At 39.7% G+C, this 23938-nt stretch overlaps 3 protein-coding genes, 1 long non-coding RNA gene and 3 other non-coding genes across 55 annotated transcripts in view; 2 read left to right on the top strand and 5 right to left on the bottom strand.

Annotated features, from left to right (window-relative positions):
- Window positions 1-5137, bottom strand: part of clasp1a (cytoplasmic linker associated protein 1a) — a 103788-nt gene extending 98651 nt beyond the window's left edge. For all 48 annotated transcript variants that reach the window (XM_074658510.1, XM_074658511.1, XM_074658517.1 and 45 more), the window contains exons 1-2: window positions 4982-5137; window positions 900-1674 (exon numbers count right to left, since the gene is read on the bottom strand). In XM_074658510.1, coding sequence (XP_074514611.1) covers window positions 900-1097 — 198 coding nt within the window. In that variant the 5' untranslated portion in view covers window positions 1098-1674; window positions 4982-5137. The remainder of the gene's footprint in view (window positions 1-899; window positions 1675-4981) is intronic.
- The window catches only part of LOC141782345 (uncharacterized), a 221876-nt gene that overhangs the window by 172852 nt on the left and 25086 nt on the right, over window positions 1-23938 (top strand). The gene's annotated exons all lie outside the window — the stretch shown is intronic.
- nifk (nucleolar protein interacting with the FHA domain of MKI67) lies at window positions 7855-12840 on the bottom strand. Its single transcript, XM_074658585.1, has 6 exons — window positions 12563-12840; window positions 10843-10971; window positions 10228-10336; window positions 9244-9455; window positions 8755-8817; window positions 7855-8475 (listed from the first exon to the last, which is right to left on the bottom strand). The coding sequence occupies exons 1-6, from the start codon at window positions 12683-12685 to the stop codon at window positions 8281-8283; spliced, it is 831 nt and encodes a 276-aa protein (XP_074514686.1). The 5' UTR covers window positions 12686-12840; the 3' UTR covers window positions 7855-8280.
- On the bottom strand, window positions 8588-8719 carry LOC141782938 (small nucleolar RNA ACA64). Its single transcript, XR_012597192.1, has one exon. It is a non-coding gene; the product is annotated as a small nucleolar RNA ACA64 (small nucleolar RNA).
- LOC141782933 (small nucleolar RNA ACA64) lies at window positions 9690-9819 on the bottom strand. Its single transcript, XR_012597187.1, has one exon. It is a non-coding gene; the product is annotated as a small nucleolar RNA ACA64 (small nucleolar RNA).
- LOC141782934 (small nucleolar RNA ACA64) lies at window positions 10494-10623 on the bottom strand. Its single transcript, XR_012597188.1, has one exon. It is a non-coding gene; the product is annotated as a small nucleolar RNA ACA64 (small nucleolar RNA).
- LOC141782310 (high affinity cGMP-specific 3',5'-cyclic phosphodiesterase 9A) lies at window positions 14605-23574 on the top strand. Of its 2 annotated transcripts, none has more exons than XM_074658488.1 (14): window positions 14605-14785; window positions 16076-16237; window positions 16329-16380; window positions 16513-16615; window positions 17346-17488; window positions 17986-18045; window positions 19386-19563; window positions 20288-20410; window positions 20778-20870; window positions 21042-21109; window positions 21210-21312; window positions 22147-22251; window positions 22526-22672; window positions 22792-23574. In XM_074658488.1, the coding sequence occupies exons 1-14, from the start codon at window positions 14698-14700 to the stop codon at window positions 22981-22983; spliced, it is 1617 nt and encodes a 538-aa protein (XP_074514589.1). In that variant the 5' UTR covers window positions 14605-14697; the 3' UTR covers window positions 22984-23574. The 2 variants fall into 2 exon arrangements, with proteins under 2 accessions (XP_074514589.1, XP_074514590.1); XM_074658489.1 differs by having other exon boundaries at window positions 14606-14785; window positions 16076-16225; window positions 22792-23573.

The following is a 23938-nucleotide window of genomic DNA, read 5'->3' as shown; positions in this document are numbered from 1 at the left end:
TAGTACATATATTGTTGCTTTTTTAAATGACAGATAACAGTTTTTAAATTAATTAAATGCTTGCTTATTGTGAAATGCAGAACACAGAAGGGCAACGAGGTGCAGCGTTTTTTTCAGCTGAGACGTTTTGGTTTTGGTTGTGAGGAATAGACGCTCGGCGCCTCGTCACCCTGCTGGCGTTTTGTAGCATAGTGTAAATACGCGGCGCTCCCATTGCAAAGAGTTCAAAAAAGTAAAAATGTGAACATAGCGGTTGTGGCGGTTGCTTGCCATCCCCTGCGGTTGACTTGTGAATAGCGGGTATTGCAATATTACGGGTATTGCAATATTCCGGTTATTGCGGCAGCCCTATTGATAAATATTTTTAAAACATTTAAAAGAAACTTTTAAGTGTTAAATTGGAGAACGGAATTTTGTGTGGTGTGGTTTCACTGCCCCAAAGCAGGCAACACAGAAGAAACACTGTAGATGTAACAAAAGCAGCCCTGTTTGGAGTTTTGAAAACAGACCATATCTAAATGACTGATAGTCGTTTGAATCAGAGATTTAAACCATAAAGTTGCTCTGAACCTTTTATCACAAACATGAGTATAACTCACAGTGGAACTAGCAATAACAAACACTTCCTAATAAACTGAAGGCAAAACAACACGTCTAACATGCTGTTAAAGAAAACTTACACTGAGTGAGTCCACAATTGCAGAAAATTTCAGTGGATGGAAAATGATTCGTCAAATGAGGATTAAAAAGTGCTGTTTTGTCTAAAAACAGAATGCAAACGGAGAGTCATAACGCTACTTTGGTTATATTTGGTTATAGTAAAAGCTTAAACCAGTGTGGGTGCAGGTGTGTGGAAACCTGCAACACAACTTAATATTATTATAGATTATATGGTTTACCTTGAAGTTGCTGCAGTTGACCCAGGAGCTGGCGATGCCGTCGACCATCTTGTCCAGTGCCGTCTGATCCTGCTCCAGGTCGGGGGACTTCTCCTTGTCCAAAATGTAATCAATGATCTCTTGCCCCACCTGCAGCCGGCGGCCCATGTCCTTCTGCAGGACCTGGGCCAGGCAGTTCTCCATGCTGGGCTCCGTCATCCTGGTCTCTGATAACCGACCCCTCTGGCTTCCTCAGTCTGCCCGGCTGAATGACTGACTGACTGACTGACTGACTGACTGGCTACTAGCAAGCCTCCACTGCTCAAAGCAGCGGGAGTGACAGCTAAACAAAAGGAGCCCCAGTTAATGAGTGTTTGGCTGGGTGACCCGGAAAAAAGGGAGAAAAAAGAAAAAGAAGGCAAGTGTACACAGTTCTGCTTGTATTTTTATCCCAGAGGACAAGGCCTCGTCTTTGTGCCAAGTGCTAGCTGTAGCTAGCGAGCTAGTGGCCGTGCCCTAGGGATGGATGGAGCAGAGCAGGGCTTGGGGAATGGCAGCAATGCAGCATGTGTGTGTCTGGACAGCAGCTGGGGAAAGTTTTACTACTCCCTCCCACTTGGGTTTTCTTCTCTCCTTCTCTTAAGAGGAGTCAGAGCCAAACCGCTATACCAGGGGTAGGAGAGGTGGTTTTGGCGAGCAGCGTGCAGCGTGCAGCGAGCAAGGCAGCAAATGGAGATGGATGGAGAGGGCTAGCTTAGAGTTCCATGTGTTGTCCCGGGATCTGCCCTGGAGAGCCCTAGAGGAGCAGAGAGGACAGTAGGCATTAGTAATCAATTCATTATCAAATCTCTTCATTACTGATTCCTCCTGGCCGGTGCATTCCAATTAATTTCCGATTTTTGATCTTACAGTAAAAAGAGAGTGGTTTATATAATAAAAAAGCTAACCCAGTGTGGCCAAAGGTATGTGGACTCCTCAGGTCCACAAATGAAATCATAATGCTACAGCACACAGTGATATTATTATTGTTATACAAATATTTTTGCGATTATTTGGTTTGAAAAAATGTCACAAAATAGAGAAAATGCGCATCAGTTTTACTCAGTGCCCACGGTGAAGTCTTTAAATCACTTATTTTGTCCAACCAATATTTCAAAACCCAAAGATATTCAGTTTACTATCACATAAAGCCCAGAAAAGCAGCAAATCCTCATATTTGGGAAGCTGAAACCAGATCATGTTTGGCGTTTTTGCTTGAAAAATGGCTTAAATCATATGGAAATTGATTATCAAAATAGACAAATTTCACATGTGGGTGTAGTGTTTGGTTGTCCAAATACTTTTGGCCATGGTTTCTTTGAAGAATAGGCTATAATCAAATCATTTATGGAAATCAACATTCAAAAACAAAAATGACAAGGCAGCTGAATAAATTCTCTGAATAATTCCCCCACCCAAACACATCCCCCCCCCCACCCCCCCCTCACCCCCCCACCTCTGACAGCCTCGAATGCTCAGCCTGACAGCCCATTACTGCCGTGGAAACACAGAGGGGTTGAGCTTCAGTAGCAACTCCAAATGAATAAGACACAAGGACGTCACTGTGGCGTTTAGTTGCTGCAGTTCCAAACTGCTTGGTCAAACGCTGACTGCACTTCTACCCTTCAAATAACCCCAGGCTTTTTGTGTGACAACATTATCTAACAGAACGGACTGCTTAAACAAGCTCCATCAGGCGTGGGCCTCCGTTCTGGGAGGTGAAACTCAAACCTGCATGTCTTGAAGCACCCAGATACGGGCCACATTCACTGGACTATGACCATCTTGGTGCCAAAATGTGTGAACTACTTTCTCCTTTTTAGTGCAATCGTACTGTTGAAACTAAGGTCGTCAAAGTTAACGTGATAATAACGCGTTAGCGCAAATTTATTTTAACGCCACTAATTTCTTTAACGCATTAACGCAATCAATCTTTCGGAGGTTGTAGCGGACTCAATTTTGAAGCTAGAGTGAAGATACTGGTATCCTATAAGCTAGATAACCTAAGGAATCCATTGGTACTAACCATGTCATGAAGGAGGCTAAATAACGCTCCAAATTTGCACAAAATCTGGCGAGGAAAAACTGTCATGACCATTTTCAAAGGGGTCCCTTGACCTCTGACCTCAAGATATGTGAATGAAAATGGGTTCTAGGGAGTCTCCCCTTTACAGACATGCCCACTTTATGATAATCACATGCAGTTTGGGGCAAGTCGTAGTCAAGTCAGCACACTGACACACTGACAGCTGTTGTTGCCTGTTGGGCTGCAGTTTACCATGTTATGATTTGAGCATATTTTTTTATGCTAAATGCAGTACCTGTGAGGGTTTCTGGATCAATATCTGTCATTGTTTTGTGTTGTTAATTGATTTCCAATAATAAATATATACATACATTTGCATAAAGCAGCATATTTGCCACTCCCATGTTGATAAGAGTATAAAATACTTGACAAATTTCCCTTTAAGGTATGTTTTCAACAGATTAATCATGGACAGTCGTGCGATTAATCACGATTAAATTTAAACGGATTGACAGCCCTAGTTGAAACAATAAATAGTGAAAGAAGTTTCCTTTTTTACTGGTTGCAAATGGTAATAGTTAGAATTAATTATGGAGGATAATACAGATAAACATTGTTACCAATTAAGGGAGAAGCAATGCATGACATGAAATGCCCATAGCGCATCTAGCTGAAGCTATTTTGCAGCCACCATCCCTGGTTAGGCTTTTATATGACGGTTAAAACAACTTAAATTCACAGACTTGCAGGTCGGGCTGGTTTGTTAAATTCTGTTATGTGAATGTGCACTCCTCATTTTAATTGAGCCAGGGCGGGGTGTGTGAACGTTGGTGTGATCGGGTTCTCTCTCTCTTTTAAGTGTACAATCTGATTCTTTCTTATTAATATTTTTTGTTCGTTCCTATGTAAAAAAATAAAAATAATAATAATGCACATCTGCACGCTCATTGTTTTGTCATTTTATAGTGTTTTCACTAAAAAAACAGGTAAACAAATAAGTGGATAAAACAGATACAGGATATATAGAGCCAATCAAACTGTGTGCATGTGTATAGGCATGTGTATATGTGTTGTTTATCACTGTGTATGTATTGACATTTAAGTATGAGAGTGTGTGACGTGCATATGTAAGTAAAGAAGCTGCACTGGTCTGAGTGTAATACAGTTTAGTAATAATGTATTAGGTCTATAATTATGATGTCATTTACATTTCAATTTGTTATCATTGTTATATGATTTTTACAACCCTAAAAATGCTTCTAATTTGTCCATCCTCGTTGTTCAATTTACAAAAGACTCACTCTCACCTTTGACAAGCCACCAATAAGCTGCTCATCCATCCTGCTCACATAGATCAGCTTGGTGTCAATTATACTTGCCACACACACAGGAAGGGAGAGAGAGAGAGAGAGGAGAGAGAGAAAGAGAGAGAGAGAGACAGAGAAAGAGAAAGAGAAAGAGAGAGAGACAGAGAGAGAAAGAGAGAGACAGAGACAGAGAGAGATGGACAGAAAGAGAGAGAGAAAGAGAGAGAGAGAGAAAGAGAGAGAGAGAGAGAGACAGAGAGAAAGAGAGAGAGAAAGAGAGAGAGACAGAGAGAGAAAGAGAGAGACAGAGAGAGAGGGAGGGAGAGATGGACAGAAAGAGAGAGACAGAGAGAGAGATCTCTGCTGTTAGCTGATCTCTGCTAGCTCTCAGCCTGTCTGACCATCACTGCTCTGCTAGTAGCATTGTGCCTGCTGTAGGACGCCCTGACAGCTTCCAGATAAACTGCTGCTAACACGAAACAAAAAGCTCCCCCTGTAATTTACCCTCGTGGCCATAAAACATTCCTCTTCTTTGTTTCTCTCTAAACCAGCTGGCCAACTGTACCAGACTAGAGTAAGGTGTGTTTAGGTGAATAAAGGCTACAGCTAGCCTCTAGCGAAGCCCTGCTTCCTTTCAATGAGCCGTCAGTCCACAGACAGACAGACAGCAGCAGCAACACAAAGAGAAGAGGCGAGGAGGTGTTACCTCCAACATTCATTCTCCTACTCACCATATCCTGCTGTAAACGCCGCGGCTGGTTGTGGACAAACAGCTCGTATTTCTTGGTGTAAATAGACAGTCTCTACGGCTTCAGATCTCGTCTGTCTTTCTCTTTCTCTCCACTCTCTCTCTCTCTCTCTCCACCCGGAATGCTGCCTGCAGGACAAGAATGGGATCGTCCTGCGCATGCGCACTGGATCCAGGGATGATGTTGGCACTTGGAAAACTGTCGCATGGCAATGCAAAAAAAAAGAAATGTCAGTGTGTATAACTCGACATCTAGCGACATCTACTGGACACATGGGGGTCTGTGATTTGTGCACAGTGCAATGGGAGTTTCCACCAAATGTTTTGACTCAAACTGTTGCATACAGAAAGATACGACCACAACAACAACAACCACAACAACAACACATATTAGATGTAACACACACTCTGCCTTTTATTTACTCCTCTACTTCATGTTTTTTTTTTTTTACATTTATCCTTTGATATTGCAATACATTGTTATTAATTGTTTTTTTTATTTGTTTATTTGTTTTATTGACACAACAAACATTAATAACTTCTTTATTGTTTTCTTCCATTTACCTGCATGTTCTTTTTAAATATCTACATATTGCAATTTGCTTAATGAATTGTATATATGTGTATATATATGTTTTTGTTTTTATTTTGTTCTTTTTTTATTTTTATTTATTATTGAATTGACGCTTTGGCAATATTGTTCACCTAACAGTCATGCCAATAAAGCAAATTGAATTGAATTGAATTGAATTGATAAAAGTGAGGATTTTAAAGCTGCAGTAGGTAGAACGTTTTTGGCATCATTGGCAAAAAAAATCCATAATAACCTTTCAGCATATTGAAAGTCAAGTGTTCTGAGAGAAAACTAGACTTCTGCACCTCCTCATGGCTCTGTTTTCAGGCTTTAAAGGTCCCATATTGTAAAAAGTGAGATTTTCAGATTGTCTTTTATATTATAAAGCAGGTTTAAGTGCTTTATAAATACTGTTAAACTATCAAAACGCTCAATATACGGAGAAATACACACAGCCCGTATTCAGAAATTGTACGTTTGAAACAAGCCGTTAGGATTTCTGTCCATTTGTGATGTCACAAATATACAATATTTAGATCATTTCACGGTTTTAAACGTAAACATTCTAAATGCGTCCCAGTTTATTTCCTGTTGCAGTGGATGTGAATAACATCAGTTGACAGAAAGTAAACATGGACCCAAGCTGTTGCCTAGCAACACAATTCCGTTGTAGTTCCATTGAAATGCACTAAAACGACGCGTTTCAGACAGAGGGTAAATACAGGTATATTTAAGCAGACAGTACGAGGAAAATAAAGGTTTTTTTTAACATTACAGCATATAAACATGTTCTAGTAGAAACACAAAATACAAGTATGAACCTGAAAATGAACACGATATGGGACCTTTAAAACATCTAGCCTGTGACAGGAGACTTGGGCCAATCACAGGTCATTTCAGAGTGAGCGTTCCTATTGAGTGTTCCTATTGGCTGTGCTCCGGCTGGTGGGCGATGCTTGGTATTTCCTCAACTGATCTCAACATGGCTGCCGGGTCACAAACTTTCTCATTATACAGCTAAACAGTACACTACAAGATGATACTGAAAACATTTGAGGAGAGAAATAGGCGTTACAGTAACAGAATATTGATTCATATTTGATCAGCGCTACCTAGTTTTTGACCGTTTAACCGGAGTTTGCGAGTGATTGACAGCCGGCTCTCATAGACGGCAGCTGGACGGCACTGACTGGTTGTTTTCCTCCGGTCTGTGAATTCTTGCAGATGCCATTAGGAGCACTGGAGGACACCAGAGGACACAGAGGAACATGATTTATGTATACTATTTTATACTATATTTCACTCATGTTTTATCAACATTTTACTACTTTGAGTAACTGTTGATCATTGACATTTTGTTGCTTGTAAAGCACTTTGAAGTGCATTCGATTTATTCGAATATAAATAAAGTTTGATTGATTGACTGATTGATTACGTACCTAGTTTATCTGACAATATTGTATCAATGTCTCAGTCTCTACTTTGTAAAAAGGCCTAAGAGTCAAACTATTTGTGTCACCTAGTTTACTGTTCCTGGTGATAAAGAGGGTGACTACTTTTATTACCTATTAATGTGAAGCATTAATATACAGTATCAGTCAATATAAATCCATAAGGACTTAAGCCAATACGTTCCATTTGGTTGTGGAGAAATGCAAAACTACATTGTTATCATTGCAGAATTTCATATAGGCTACATTGCATACTTTTACTTTTAGTACATACTGCAGCTGCCCTTACAAGTATGTACTATTGTATGAAGTATGCATACAACTGGGACATACTACTTTGTCATAACATTGCACCTTGAACTTTGACCCTCTGGCTCATATATCTGCTGCAGAGGATTGTGGGTCGTAATAGCCAGAAAAGCATGCTGGCTTGCATACTACAAAATACGACCAGATGCAGTAGGACATGCCAGTATTTTTGGCACACTGCATTTGACATACTTAATAATTTAGTATGGTATATGGGTACTGGAACGCAGATTGTGTCACTGACGGATCTTTTTCACAGCACACATTACAATCATCAGAGCAGGAAAAGCACAGGTGTTACAAATGACATTAACAATGGCTCTGTTCTATTCAAGTGACCCATTAAGCCATGATAGTGTGAGTTAGTCAACATGCCCGATACCAGGACCCTGAAACGGAAGCGGTCAACTGGAATTCAGCCATCATTTATTGCATTTACAGACGCCTTTCCTACTGTGATGTCAAAATGTCTCCCATAAAAAAAGATGTGTATCTGAAAAATAACAGGCACAAAAGGACTGCTCAAGAGTATATTCTCACATCATTTATTGTTAAAAATTATAGTTTACATTGTACAAATTTAACCACACTTTCAGACAAGTGTGCATAAAGCAACAAACAAAAAAATGTTACGGTCTGTTTTGCATCAACATTATGGCCCTGTATGACAAAAGAAAACAGCCTGCTTCAAGACTGAACTGCACATTTGCCATTGTCAAAGAAGTCCAGTCACAACTGTTGCCCATAAATCCGGCTCACAGATGAGCACCATCCTTGGTACTAACTAATGTAATACCCACAATTATGGTGGAAACTTTCATACAAGCATCTTTCTCAAATGTAATGTGATTTCCACATACTGAAAGACGCACTGTGATTTCTGATGTATGCTCATGTAGTACTCGTGACAGCCATAGAACCAAGTCCACAAAAAAACAGTGAGGACTTTCACTCCGCGTCCTCTTCAGCGGGTTCTTCACTCTCCGAGTCATCATTGTCACCGTCTCCCTCCTCCTCCTCTGAGGAGCACTCTTCATCTTTCTCTACAGGTGGCATCTTAATGATAATTTCATCATCTCCGTCGCTGTCAGCGGCCGTGGACTTCCTCCTCTCCAGGACTGAGGGGGTACCGATTAGTGTGTCCTGAAATTGGAGGAGAGGAGCTCATTAGTCACACATGCTCATTCTGGATTTGTTTAGTTCAAAGTTTTTCCCTTGAATCTTTGCAGCTTTAATCTTCACATGAATTAATACAGTATGTTGGTACATGGGTTTTATCGCGCAGCCACCAAAAGACGCTTGCAATAAGCTTAACGCACCACAGTACTGTAGGCACAGTAAATCTGACCCCAGATCACTGGTACACCAGGGGTCATTTTCAGTCTGTGCCAAAGCTAAATAGAACATTAGTGTTGGCCTTACATTACTACATGTAGACTCATCCAGGGAATCGGAGGACTTTTTCTTCTGAGGCACCTGGGCAGCCTGGAAAAGCAAAGAGAACACAAAAGGTTAACATGATGCCACCAAAAGAAAGTATAGATAATAGCAGAGTAGCTCTACAATGTTGAACACCATGTTTTGATCGTAAGAGGATGCCAATTATCACAGCTCACATGACATTTCAGCCCAGTCGCAAAGCAGTTCGTGAAATAGTCACGAAATGTATTATATTGATTCGTGTACATAGACACGAATTTGACTTTTTTTCAAGATGGTCAGCACGAAATCAATTCATATGTAATCCAAGTAATTGTGAACCGGAGAGTATAAAGAGCAGTGTAAACATCTACTTATTTTGTTAATGTGAAGTTCCCAAGGGCAAAGTGCATTTCTAAGGTTGACTGTTTTCATTCTAGGGATGACTTTTTCTTTTTTTTTAAGTTCCTATCTCAATCTCAAAACACTTACAAATCCAGGGAAGTCGTAGTCGATGCCGTGCGCTGCGAGTCTCTTGCGGAGCTTTGCTTCTTTCCGCAGGAGTTTGCCCTTCATCTTGGTGACCTGCTCTTCTGTGTGCGTCCTGTTGTAGCGTGCAACAGCAGGAAGGGTGGGTTTCTTAAATCCTCTTTGGGAGCCGACAAACAGCTTCTGATGCACACTCTCTGGTGGAATCACGTTACCTGATAAACAGCAAGAGGAGATGATGTAGCATTTTTGCTTTACATTTACAGTGAGTAAATCATTGTCTGACAAAAGTGTGAAAAATAGGCATAAAATAATATCTTTACTGTGATCATTTTGTAAATAGATCTTAAAAATGTACTAACACTATAAATCAAGACAGGTCCCATTCTAGTATCATGGCACTGACAGGATCTACTAGACCATTTCTTATCCTCTAGTTGTCCTTGTGCTTTTGTAGGCACATGGGTTTTATCGCTCTGCCAATGGGTGAGCAGGTGATAAGCTTAACGCGCCGCAACACTTTAGGCTCAGTTATCTGACTTCAGACCACTGTAACATCTGAGATCATTTTCAGACTGAGCCAAGTTTCAAGCAGGATCATTCCTACAATGTCCAGACAAACTGATGGGACAACTGCATTATCTAAAATGTCCTAACAGCAAAGTTAGCCGACAAACAGCTTCTGATGCACATTCTCTGGTGGAATCACGTTACCTGTTAAACAGCAAGAGGGGTTGATGTTGCATTTTTTGCTTTACATTTACAGTGAGTAAATCATTATCTGACAAAAGTGTGAAAAATAGGCATAAAATAATATCTTTACTGTGATCATTTTGTAAATAGATCTTAAAAATGTACTATCACTATAAATCAAGACAGGTCCCATTCTAGTATCATGGCACTGACAGGATCTACTAGACCATTTCTTATCCGATTTAACCCATGTTTAACATGCTGGTAATTAACTTGTATGTGACCAATACTTACATTTGATGAGTCTCTCTCCCATGAGGTAATTGTTCATGGTCTCTGCAACAATTCTGGCTACTTCATCACATTCAAACTCTACAAATGCATAGCCTTTGCTGCCACCTGTCTGAGACAATGACAAACAGAAAAAATATTATATTAAATAGTTTCACATCACACGTGTGCATTTGATTAATGACAATCTGACTTCCATTTTAAATGCATTTCCATTGAATGCTTTCATACTGTAGATTATTTTAGTTGTCCTCTAGTTGTCCTTGTGCTTTTGTAGGCACATGGGTTTTATCGCTCTGCCAATGGGTGAGCAGGTGATAAGCTTAACGCGCCGCAACACTTTAGGCTCAGTTATCTGACTTCAGACCACTGATACATCTGAGATCATTTTCAGACTGAGCCAAATTTCAAGCAGGATCATTCCTACAATGTCCAGTCAAACTGATGGGACAACTGCATTATCTAAAATGTCCTAACAGCAAAGTTAGAAACTGAAGATGGCATTTTTTTTTTTCCAATCTCATGAGAACACATTTACTCTCTGGTGGAAGTCAACTGAATTAGGCTTTGTAGGGTTATAGATGTGTCAGACACATTTGTGTATTTCATCTGTGTTACCTTTTTACTCCTGGACAGCCGCAGCCTCAGGACTTTCCCAAACTGTTCGAAGTAAGATTTGAGCTGAGGTTCAAACAGCCCATGTGGAAGGTGACTGACGTAAACCACTCCAGGGGCCAAACGCCCCCCCTGTAAAAAATAAATAAATAATAAAATTACAATAAAACAAGAGGACAGAGTTACATAGAAAATGAATTAACACTTGTACATTGTGTGATGTCAAGCAGGAATCAGTTATGCATGTATTTTATTATTGCACAGTTCAACTAAGATATAAGCAGATATGGGCTACTTCTAAATGATACTGGGTGTGTTTTAATGGATACATTTCACGTACACAGAACGAGACAGGTCTTTTTCCATTGTAGACATTTTTGTCATGTCACAGGTGTAAATAATAAAATGAATGATGGCTGAGTTCCATTAAGCTGCTTCTCTCACACTGTCCTGACTTACTGGGGCCAACATTCATGTCACCAGTAACACCTGTGCTTGCTTTAACGTGGCAGAAGGCAGACTATTTTTGGCATTATTGTGCAAAAATTCCATAACCTTTCAGCATAATTCAAGTGCTCTGAGAGATAGCTTGACTTCTGCACCTCCTCATGGCTCTGTTTTCAGGCTTTAAACAAATCTAGCCCGTGACGTGAGACTTTAGCCAATCACAGGTCATTACAGAGAGAGAGCGTTCCTATTGGCTGTGCTCTGGCTGGTGGGCGGTGCTGGGTATTTTCTCAACTGATCTCCACATGGCTAGATAACTAGACTCCTGCACCTCCTCATGGCTGTTTTCAGGCCTTACAAACTCTAGGCTGTGAAGACTTCAACCAAAAATAACTTTTTGTAATCACATTTGCTCCATTTCTACCCACTGCAGCTGTAATGTCTGCAGTAAAAAAAAAAAGGGCATTATTGTCCTCCCCGAATATAAATATATGTATATTTTTTAATTTAATTTATACCTAGATTATTTAGGCAAGCAGCAAACAAAAAGATTATGAATATAATTATGAATAGTTTGGTTCCTAGGACAATTACATTATATTATTATATTATTATTATAACAATTATAATATTATTACACCAACTGTATTTTGGTTACTATTTGTGCTATAATTGTTATACATTAGTTTAATATTACTTATTATGTAATGTATAAAGATCTTTAAATGCACAATAATGCATTTTGTATCAACAAAGAAAATATCATTAAATGTATTTTATTTATGTATTAGTTTATTTGACAGGGACAACACATAGGCATGGTTACACTTAATTAAAGTGCATCCTATGCAAGGTAGAGGACTTCCACCCAGAGATCATATACAGCTCTTATCCCTGGTTAGCTTAGCATCAGACAGACACGAGTCACGCTTCATGGCCTGTTTGTGCTTTGGGCCTGTAGCAAAGTCTGTCACCCTGTCGAATAAAAACACTATGATAGAGCCAACATTTTTAATTACCAGACTATTATGTGGATACATTATGTGGCTACGAAGTTCAACACTGACGTTACTAGACCCGGGTACAGAAGGGCCTGCAGTCACCGGAGCTAACGTGTATATTTAGGTAACACAAACAGACGGGTTACGGAATAATGTGCAACACTGTGTTACCCTTTGTAAGTAGGAATATATACTGTTGAATAACCTAAACAACAGCAGCCTCGTGTTACGGCTTCACGCTGGTTTCACGCTGGTTTGATGTGGACCTACTATACCTTGCTGGCTGTGTTCTTCTTCGCCTCCTGCATCTTCTTCTTGAACTCGGACTCTTGTTTTGGGTTCAGAGCCAGCAGCTGTTTGGCCGGCTTGGGAGCCGTTTCTGCTTTACTTTCAGTCATTTTGGATTTAATTAATGATACGAGACATATAGTGCAGAATGAAAACACGCCGTCAGTCAACTACGATGCATCTACGAACCACGCTGGCTTCTTCATCCGGTTGACCATGTGGTGCTGCCAGCCAGAGAGATGCGGAGGGAAGGTCTGACTGTGACCTCTACAGTGGTGAGCTGGAAACAGCGCCACCTACAGGTCTGGAGAATTACACCATCAAAGGGCTCCCATACAGATAACGTGTGGAAGCCCTTTTCTGCCACTTGACACAAAACCACAGGGCTACTTAAAGTGGCAGTATAGGCAGTATAGTTTTGGCATCAATGGGCAAAAATTCCATAATAACCTTTCGTCATATTGTAATTCAAGTGTTCTGAGAGAAAACTAGACTTCTGCACCTCCTCATGGCTCTGTTTTCAGGTTTTAGAAAATCTATCCCGTGACGGGAGACTTTGACCAATCACAGGTCATTTCACTCAGAGAGAGCGTTCCTATTGACTGTGCTCTGGTCATCACCAGATTTTACAATGGCGGCAGCGTTACAAACTTTCTAATTTTACAGCTTAAACAGTACACTACAAGATGATTCTGAAAACATTTGAGGCGAGAAATAGTCATTACAGTAACAGTATATTGAGTCATATTTGATCAGCGCTGCCTAGTTTGACCTTTTGGTTGGAGTTCGCGAGTGATTGACAGCCGGCTCTCATAGACGGCAGCTGGACAGCAGACCTCAGATCAGCTCTGATTGGTTGTTTTCCTCCGGTAAGTGAAATCTTGCAGATGCCGTTAGGAGCACCGGAGGACATCAAAGGACACAGAGGCACATGATTTTGTCACATGAGGTTACCTGTTTCATGTACTACTGTCACGATATAGCGACCGTTTATAAAAATAACTTTTTTTAAATCATATTTGCTCCAATATCGCCTACTTCAGTTTGAAGAAATATCAAGCACCGCCCACCAGCCGGAGCACAGCCAATAGGAACGCTCAATGGGAACGCTCTCTCTCTGATATGATGTTTTAAAGACTGAAAACAGAGCCATAATGAGTGGCAGAAGTCTAGTTTTCTCTCAGAACACTTGAATTACAATATGCTGAAAGGTTATTATGTCCAACGATGCCAAAAACCTTCTGCCTACTGAAGCTTTAAGAATTTTAATTATTAAGTGATCTTCTATGACTCATTCCCTAATTATAAAATAGTATCTCGTAATTATGATTTATGATTTCCTCTATGTATGGGACTGTATTGCCTATATTCCCATTAAAATATTTGCACAATGCACAATTTATATATGTCCCCAAGGTATTGTAATTCATAACATGTAGGCTATATAGCCTTTGAATTTCATTTCTTTTTTTCATTTTATGTGTTTCATTGAAATATTTCTTGACTATATATCTGAGATACAGTATCTCACTATTAGATAATGGGACATGTTTAATGCGATCTTCTTGACTTATTATCTCTAATAAGTAAAACTATAATATATATATATATATATATATATATATATATACAATAATAATTATTATAATATACCATCTCGTGAGTATGAATTAATAGCAAACAACTATAAGATATTGTGTCATAATCATTAGATAATATTCATAATTATGATTTTAAAAACCCACTTATTAATGAGACTTAATTGTATAGTGGATTTTTTTTTTTTCAAATACTGGAAATGGATTTCCATCAAAAAGATCAGACAAATAACAAATACAAGAATAAACACACACATACACTAAGAAAAAACAAAAACCTGGAGGTTAATTTGAATAACAATGCTGCTGCACAGCATTCACACAATTAATTAGCCTACTTCTTATGTGTCGACTGGAATAATGTTACAGGACAAAAGAAGGAAAGGGATGGAGGATCAGAAGAGGAGGAGGAGAAAGTAAAAACAAGGGGGTGGAGTGTTTACCCGTAAAATAATGAGGCGAGACACACATCAGATAGAGATCAGTAGTGCACACAGCAACATCAGTGGCTCTGAACTCATGACATGGCAACAAAAATCATCTATTTCACAGTGAATGGGAAACCAGAGCAGGCTGAGTTCTCCGTGGATTGCCCTTCACAGGATGTCAAAGGTAGGAGCACTATTTAAAGTTCACTTATTTATATCAGTAAAGCATTTAAGGTATGTCTGAGTGCATATGCATATGCATGTATCCACATGTGCAATTATAGTGTATGAAAATTAATATCTGTGACATCTGTGACATGATCCATTTTTATCATAATGTACATTTGACAAACTTCTCCCATGTTTACCATGATTCTATTGGAAGAAGGTAAATATAATGTGAATATCTGATATATTATTTAGTTGTGTAGCTTATTAACAGATTCAATGACAGCTTTCTAACAGCTTTTTTTTTGTAAACCAAACAAGAAAACAATCTTGATATCAAGTAAGTCTTATTGGATCAAATGCACAGTCAGTCATTACACAAGCAGATGGAAAAACTGTTTAAGTGTTGTGAGGTTGTCTGAGCTACAGACAGCGATACAGCTGCCACTGACAGCTCCTCACTGGTCTCACAGGTCGGGGGCTTTGTCTAGCAACTGGCTTCACATGTTCTTAATGTTTGAAAAGGCGAGGAAGGCAAAAAAAAAAACGTTATTGAAGATCTCATATATAATGTTAATGAGCAAGGAGTTGTTTGTTATTTGAGTGCGCATGCCTCTGTGGCAGTCTATATAAAAGTGGTACCATTTTCTCAGGCACACTTTATAAAGGGCTCAAAAGCTGTAACTAAATGCTTTTATTAATGTCAATCAATCATTTACAAATGCTTATAGATCAGTAATAAGCCATTATCAAGAACATTCTTTTGGGCTGTTATGAAAATTCACTTTGGTCTATATGTTTGTCCTTTATATCTGGTAATAATGCAAATAATGTATAATAAATGCTCACACGGTCTCATTAGTCAAAGGGATTTTGCACAACAAATGTTGTTTTTGTTATAATTATAATTGATAATTAAATAATTGATCTATAAGGCTTTAGTGAATTATTCATTAACAACTGATAAATGGTAAATGGACTTGCACTTATATAGTGTCTTTCTAGTCACTCAACCACTCAAAACGCCTTACACTACATGTCAGCATTCACCCATCACACACACATTCACACACCGATTGGCAGAGGCGGCCATGCAAGGTGCCAACCTGCCCATCAGGATCTAAACACTCATTCATATACCGATGGCAAAGCCTTCAGGGGCTGGAGGAGTAGGGAATCAAAAACTGACCTTCCGATTGGTGGACGTGCTTACAGGGCTTTCCAACCACACCCCATGGGCATCCCTATAGCAGCAAATAATTTCTCAGGGCATGGTGTGAAATGAAGGGCTCACCGTCCTTTTCAGATCTGTTCCGCTCTGCAGCCGAGGCAGGACCCCATGACATCCTGAAGCTGTACAACCCCAAAGGCAACATCATCAACATCTCCCCGAGTCTGGAGCCCAACGCCCCAAACTCCTGCTACAAGCTGGAGGTGGTGGCCGCCGACTGCAACAGTGAACCGTTAGGTATCTTTAATTTTGCACCATGGGAATCGCAGTGCTTGGGCTTATTTAAAAGTTGTTGACAGACAGTCTCCCTCTTTTCTTGTCATTTCAGGTGCGGAGCTTGCTGGTGCACTAGGATTTGACCTCTCCTCTATGGAGAAAAGGTAGGCAGAGTGGGAAATAAGGTCAGAGATCTGGCATTTGGGTGCATTATACTTTGAACAGGGGCAAAACTTTGATACGCTGAACAACACAGAGCAAAGATCTAGATGACTGTGTGGTGTGTGTGATCTCAGACTGCAGGGCCTGGAGAAGAAAATCCTGATCGAGGCCAGTGAGACTCCTGCAGTTGTGTATGAGATGAAGAAACAGGTGGATTCCTTCCGGCAGAAACTAGAGGTACAGACAAAGTACTCTATGGCTTTAAAGCTACTCGGGGAAAACGACATGGAAGTTATTAAAGCTTCAGAAGGCAGAACGTTTTTGGCATCATTGGAGAAAAATTCCATAATAACCTTTCGTCATATTGTAATTCAAGTGTTCTGAGAGAAAACTAGACGTCTGCACCTCCTCATGGCTCTGTTTTCAGGCTTTAAATCATATAGCCTGTGACGGGAGACTTTGGCCAATCACAGGTCATTTCAGAGAGAGAGCGTTCCTACTGAGCGTTCCTATTGGCTGTGCTCTGGCTGGTGGGCGGTGCTTGGTATTTCCTCAACTGATCTCAACATGGCTGCCGGGTCACAAACTTTCTAATTTTACAGCTAAACAGTACACCACAAGATGTTTCTGAAAACATTTGAGGTGAGCAATAAGCATTATAGTAACAGAATATTGATTCATATTTGATCAGCGCTGCCTAGTTTGACCGTTTGATCGGAGTTTGCGAGTGATTGACAGCTGCTCAGAGACAGCAGGCTCCAGATCAGCTCTGACCCTCTTCTACCCACTGAAGCTTTAATATGAAAATTCAACGACCTCAACCTCAACCTCATTTCCAGCATTAGCAGCCAGCTATTTTCAGATCATGTGTAATTGCCTATTTGTTGAAGGGTCAATCTGGGGATTTGATGTGATGAACGATGTTCTGCTCCAACCTCCAGCCTCTGCTGACTGGATTTATTTTCAGAGTGTGGAGCATCTGAGCTGGCTGGGATTGTTTAAAGACCTGTCAGAGGGAACACACAAGCCCTCCCCATTCTACCACAAGAGAACCCTGCATAAAACCAGGAAGGAGTGTGACCATGTACGGGAAAAGTTTCTTCAAATGAGGCACGTTCACATGCAAAACTCCTCCATATATTAAATGTTTTAATATCTAGTAATCACTGAAGGGGACATATCGTGAAAAAATCCCTTTTTCAGTGCATGTGCACATACATTTGGGTATCTGGAGTGCCTACCAACCCACGAGGGTTATTATACTAAACTGTAAATCATTAAACGAAAAAGATAATAAGCAGTGAAAAATATTGTATATAAACTGAAACTAAATAAAAAAGATATTCTTTAAGAAATACTAAAACTAAACTGAAACGATATTGCCTGGTTAAAAAACAAAAACAAAATGAACGTAAATTCATTTGACATTTTTAGCTAAAATATCTCCCTACTGAAAAAAGGTAGGAGTACAGTAGGAGAAAAATTATGTTTTGTCTTTTGAACATTAAAGTATGTAAACATGTTCTAGTAGATACCCAAAATACAAGTATGAACCTGGAAATGAACATGATATGTCCCCTTTAATGCTTATGTTGTCACCTTTACAGCTCCCTGGAGGTCTCAGTGGAAGTGAGGCAGTACTTAAAGACCCCAACCTTTGATAACTGGTACGTTTCGACTTGGCCAGTATGAATCTGGAAATGTTTTAATGTCACCTGCAGCATCAATGTTCATCACCATGATGTGCTGGGTGTCTTTGTGCCTTGTGTATGATCACAAACAAACAAACAAGCAAACAAACAAACAGTGCACCTGTTTCCTCAGTGAACAGACAGTGAGGCAGACGTCGGCTAGTGACAGTCGTGCCAAACAAGCACCTCTGATGCACTTCTGAAGAGGATGGGAGACGTCACCCATTTCTTCTGATCGACACACTCATCTCAATATGAATAGGCCTGCAGAGGGCTCACAAATCAAAAGGTCTTTGTTAAAAGGCTTAATCAACAAACCATGTTTGAAGTGGGCTTCATGGGGAGGAAGTGCATGCTGAATTCAGTAAGGCTCGGTCATCATTTCATTTGTCCGAAAGCTTTTAAAGCAAACCCACAATGGTGGCGGTGGATAGATATGCGTTTATGCACAGGCTACAGAATGAGAACTGAAGCTTGGAGCGTCACATAATCATAATAAATTAGGAATCCTTTGAAACCCTGATAACAAATGCTTTTCTTTGCTTCCTGCTATGTGGGCGTAGAGGCATTATTCTACATTTTTGACAAATCCCATGAAAAAAACGATAATGTGTTTATCTGTATTTCAACACTTATGACTTCCCCACCCTGTCTGTGGCACTCAGCCCCAAGCCATTCCATTCCCGCTCAACACATAATCTTTAAAAAATGATATTCCAAAAATATATAATTATTTTTTTTAAACGGCTCAGCAATTTTCTAAAAAAAGCTGGGCACTGTTTTTTAGCAAACGTTAGAGAAGTAAATGCATTTTTGTATATATTTGTATATATATATCTCTCTATATATATAGAGATATATATATACAATATATACAATATATTATTATATTATATTATATATATTATTCAAGGTAAAAGTGCATATATATATATATATGTATAGATATATATATATATATCTATACATATATATATATGCACTTTTACCTTGAATAATATATATAATGTAATATAATAATATATATAATATATTATTATATTACATTATATATATTATTCAAGGTAAAAGTGCATATATATATATATAGATATATATATACACACACACAAAGACTTATGCTTCATTGCAAGTGTTTTCAAACAGAATTTTTTTGGTTTATAAATACACAGTGTGAGGCTCAATATTGCTTATGTTTTGTTGTTTTTTATCATCAGCATTAGTATTCGCATATTTGTAGATATAAGTCTAAAAGAAAGTTGAACTGGAGTTGTTCTCCCATAGTGTATTTTGTGTGTGTGTGTCTGTGCACACAGGCAGTGGGAGGACGCAGAGATCATGGTGCTCCTGCAGGTCATGTACACAGATTTAGATTTCATAGCGGTCTTCAACATTGAGCCTGAAGTGCTGCAACAGTTCCTGTTTGAGGTCTATCGCAGATACAACAACATCCCTTTCCACAACTTCAAGCACTGCTTTTGTGTTACCCAGATGGTGAGTGTGCGTGTGTGTCAGAGTGACCTTTTTATCAGGGCAAAACATAGAAAGCCCAATTGTGTGTGTGTAATCATGAAATTGTGCAATTATGCCATCACCTTGATGATTAATTGGTGAAGGACATCTGGCCATAAGGGAGGGAGAGGTGACTCAAATCAGTGGACTGCTCTGTCGGTTATCTCAACACAATCCATGAAGGAGGACACCTGGTGGATTAAATTATAGCTGATGCATTGAGGATTCATTCTATAAACCTGCATTAATCAATATATTTGATATCATTAAATCAGAAGCCTCTGTGTAATATAAAAGTGTTGGCTTATATGAACAAAATCACAGAGAATTAGTACCTAACTCCTCCATTCTTTAGGCTTTTTAGCTGCGTTAAGCTCATTGTTTTTGTTCAACATGTAGAAGTTTAAAGCTGCAGTAGGCAACAATTTGTTGGCATCATTGGGCAAAAAGTCCGTAAAAACCTTTCAGCATATTGTAAATCAAGTGTTCCGAGAGAAAACTAGACTTCTGCACCTCCTCATGGCTCTGTTTTCAGGCTTTAAACAATCTAGCCTGTGACGGGAGACTTTGGCCAATCACAGGTAATTTCAGAGAGAGCGTTCCTGCCTGCTGCTTCAATCTTTAAGAGTACATTGCAGCCTTCTTTTCCCACACATGACAACATCTCTAGTCCCCATTGTGTACTTATTATTAATCTCTTGAGCAGATGTATGGTTTGATCTGGCTGACTGACCTGAAGAGTAAGATGGACAGCGTCGACCTGCTGATCATGTTGACCTCTGCGGTCTGCCACGACCTCGACCACACAGGATACAACAACGCCTATCAGGTATATGAAATCCCCCTCTTTGAGCTTCCACAGACAGTGTTTCCTTGCTGAGCCACAATAATTGGTCAATTATATCAGCTAATATACTGTATACTGGTACTTGTTTACCTTACATACAGCATCTGACACCAGCACATTATATACCCTCACAGTGTTTACGTCCTGTTGTATTTGACCTTTTTGCTGTCAGTCCTATTTTCCAACACCTTATATAATTTTATTCATCTCATTTTAATTTAAAAACACTGAATTCTCAAGTTGTGTAAATATAACTTAGACATTTTTATCCCGTTTCCTGCTGTTGTCCCTTGAGGCTATAGCACCAAAGCACACAGAACTGCTTCAGCATCAACTGTATTTCTTTCAGATCAATGCTCGGACTGAACTTGCTCTCCGCTACAATGACATCTCTCCACTGGAGAACCACCACTGTGCTATAGCTTTTGAGATACTGGAGAAGGTAAGGATGACAACCCGCTGTTTGTTCAAATCTTTCTGTACAAGCTGCCATGAAACATACATTTTAGTTTAAGGATTTGAATTAAACCTGTACAAGGCCAGGGGCTATCACCATAACATGGAGCCTGTCAACTACGCAGCGGCAATGAACAGAGGGTTTTCTGTTTTCTAGACAGAGAGCAACATCTTCAGAAATTTGTCCATGGATCAATACAAACGGATAAGGGAAGGGATCATCAAGTGAGATCATCTTTCTGATTATCTCAGCATGTACATTTTCTCATGTGGTTCAGTCATGATAGCACAACAGCGTATGCTTTTTATTATGTCGTAATTGCAGATGCATTCTGGCCACTGACATGACGAGACACAATGAGATTCTCAACAAGTTCAAGTCCATCCTGCCAGCGTTTGACTTCACCAACAAGGACCACAGAGAGGTGGTAAGAAGGCACACTGATGATTACTACTTGTAATCTGCATGTTTCTGTATGCTGGACTAACATGATGTCACCAAATTTATTTGGTCTGATTAGGCAGAATAAGCAAAAGCATTGAAATAATTTAGATTGCTAGATGGAAAAGCATGCATTAAACCTGCAGTAGGCGAAATGTTTTTGGCATCATTTGGCAAAAATTCCATAATAACCTTTCAGCATATTGTAGTTCAAGTGTTCTGAGAGAAAACTAGACTTCTGCACCTCCTCATGGCTCTGTTTTCAGACTTTAGAAAATCTAGCCTGTGACGGGAGACTTTGGCCAATCACGGGCCATTTCAGAGAGAGAGCGTTCCTATTGGCTGTTCATTCAACGGAGGCAGCTGTCAATCGCTCACAAACTCCGATCAAATGGTCAAACTAGTCAGCGCTGATCAAATATGAATCAATATTCTGTTACTGTAATGCCTATTTCTCTCATCAAATGTTTTCAGAAACATCTTGTAGTATACTGTTTAGCTGTAAAATGAGAACGTTTACTCCGGCTGGTGGGCGGTGCTTGGTATTTCCTCAACAGATCTCAACATGGCTGCCGGGTCACAAACTTTCTCATTTTACAACTAAACAGTACACTAACATTACATTACCAACCCTAGCTTTAAAACTTTTTTGTGACACCCCCAAACTGTTTTTGCTTTCAGTGGACCTCAGTCTCTTTGAGGCCCCATCATAATTCAAACACTGGCCAAAGCTGACAGTGGTTAAACTCTATACCTCTGTGTTTCTCTCATGCTTTATGTGTAGCTGTATACTATCTGATTTTTGTCCTGTTGTGTGCAGCTGATGATGATTCTGATCAAAGTGAGCGACATCTCCAACGAGGCACGGCCCATGGAGGTGGCTGAGCCCTGGTTGGACTGCCTTCTGCAGGAATTTTTCAACCAGGTAACTGAGTCCTACTGTATGTAAAGACTGTGACAACACCCGGATATTAGTTTCACAACTATAGAGGATTTTTTTTACATTTTGCCTCACATAATCTGACCTTCTTGGTCAATTAAATGTATGTGTTGTTCTAATTCAAAATCTTGTAAAGGCAGAACCTGAAGCTTTTAGATTCAGGGGCAATTAAAATAAATGACAAAATCCCATGTAACACAAGCCAGCCCTGCTACGTGTATCCCCATTAATTCCAACTGTGTCGTCTATCTGCCCTCAGAGTGATGTGGAGAAGTTAGAGGGTCTTCCAGTCACCCCCTTCATGGATCGGGACAAAGTAACCAAGCCTTCATCTCAAACAGGCTTCATCAGATTTGTCCTTTTGCCTCTCTTCATCGAGCTGGCCAACCTCTTCCCCTGCTTGGAGGTAATTGATTTTAAAACATTCACCGTAAGGAATGACTTACTATATGAAGAGTGGACACGGTTGAAGGAAAGTTTGCTCACTTGGGGTGGAATTTGATCAATTCTTCATTCATTCTGCAGCAACACATTATCGACCCGGTACGGAAGGCTCTTGATTACTACACAGAGATGGAGAAAGCACTGGAGCGGGAGAAACAGATCCGGGCTCAGAGTGAGAATGCAGCCAAGAAGGAGACGACCGCGGGCCCACAGAGAACAGCTGACAGCACCACAGACGCTGGGCCTGAAGCCTCGAAAACAGACACACAGTGACCTGTAGTGGACGGCACATCTGAGAACTGGATAGCACCTTTCTTGGGCATTTTATCTAAAGATTGTATCATTATAGATTGATTTGAATTTACTTTTGTTTATTTACTGGGCTATGCACAGGTGTTCTGTTCTAATCAGTGTTTGTTGTAGTTTTGGTGTATGCAGTAGTAAATGTCATGTGAAGAGGTGGAACCTAACTTTTACTTTTAGGAGTTCAATACAAATTCTCAACAGTAAGACAGTTTTAAAAAGTATTTCCAAAGTAGGGTACAACAAATTTGCCTGACTTATATTTTATGACAGAAAAAAAAAAAATTATATTGCAAAAGAAAATGTGTGACAAATGATTCATGGATTATAGATATGAACAGTTCGGCATTTTAGGTCACACATCCAAAGTATGGCATTATTTCACTGTTGACGAGGAAGTCTTGACAAAAATGCATTTCTTTTAAAATCTCCACTGTTTGTTTCGGAATAAATAAACTGTTTATACTGTTGGATTGGTTACATTGCATCAGTATCAGGTAATAAAACACACTAGAGACCATCTTGTGATGGAATCACACCAGCCACTACGCCAAATTGGGCCAGGGGCGTAAAGTGGAGGGGGTAATGGCCCCTACCTCACTTCCTACTTCCAGCGCCCTTGCTCAGACCACACCCATCTTTGAACTCAACCTTCATTTTGATCTCAACTACACACCTGTAAAGTTTCGTAACTACATATTGCACGGTTGTGACTTTATCGTGGTCACATAATCTGTCCACAGACACACTGACAGAAAGATAAACACCTGGCAAAGTACTCCAAACCTCTGTATGGTCTTCTCATACTTGTATTTGTTTTGGATGAGGTACAGTACAAACAGTATGTAGAAAGTTGTGTTACACTTTATGTCTCTATGTGGTATGGACTGCTGTTTCTCAGGCGACCTTTCCAGCGTCATCCACT

Source organism: Sebastes fasciatus, chromosome 14 (genome assembly GCF_043250625.1).
Source record: "Sebastes fasciatus isolate fSebFas1 chromosome 14, fSebFas1.pri, whole genome shotgun sequence".
NCBI classification, from domain to species: Eukaryota; Metazoa; Chordata; class Actinopteri; order Perciformes; family Sebastidae; genus Sebastes; species Sebastes fasciatus.
This window is presented reverse-complemented; position numbering and strand designations above follow the sequence as displayed.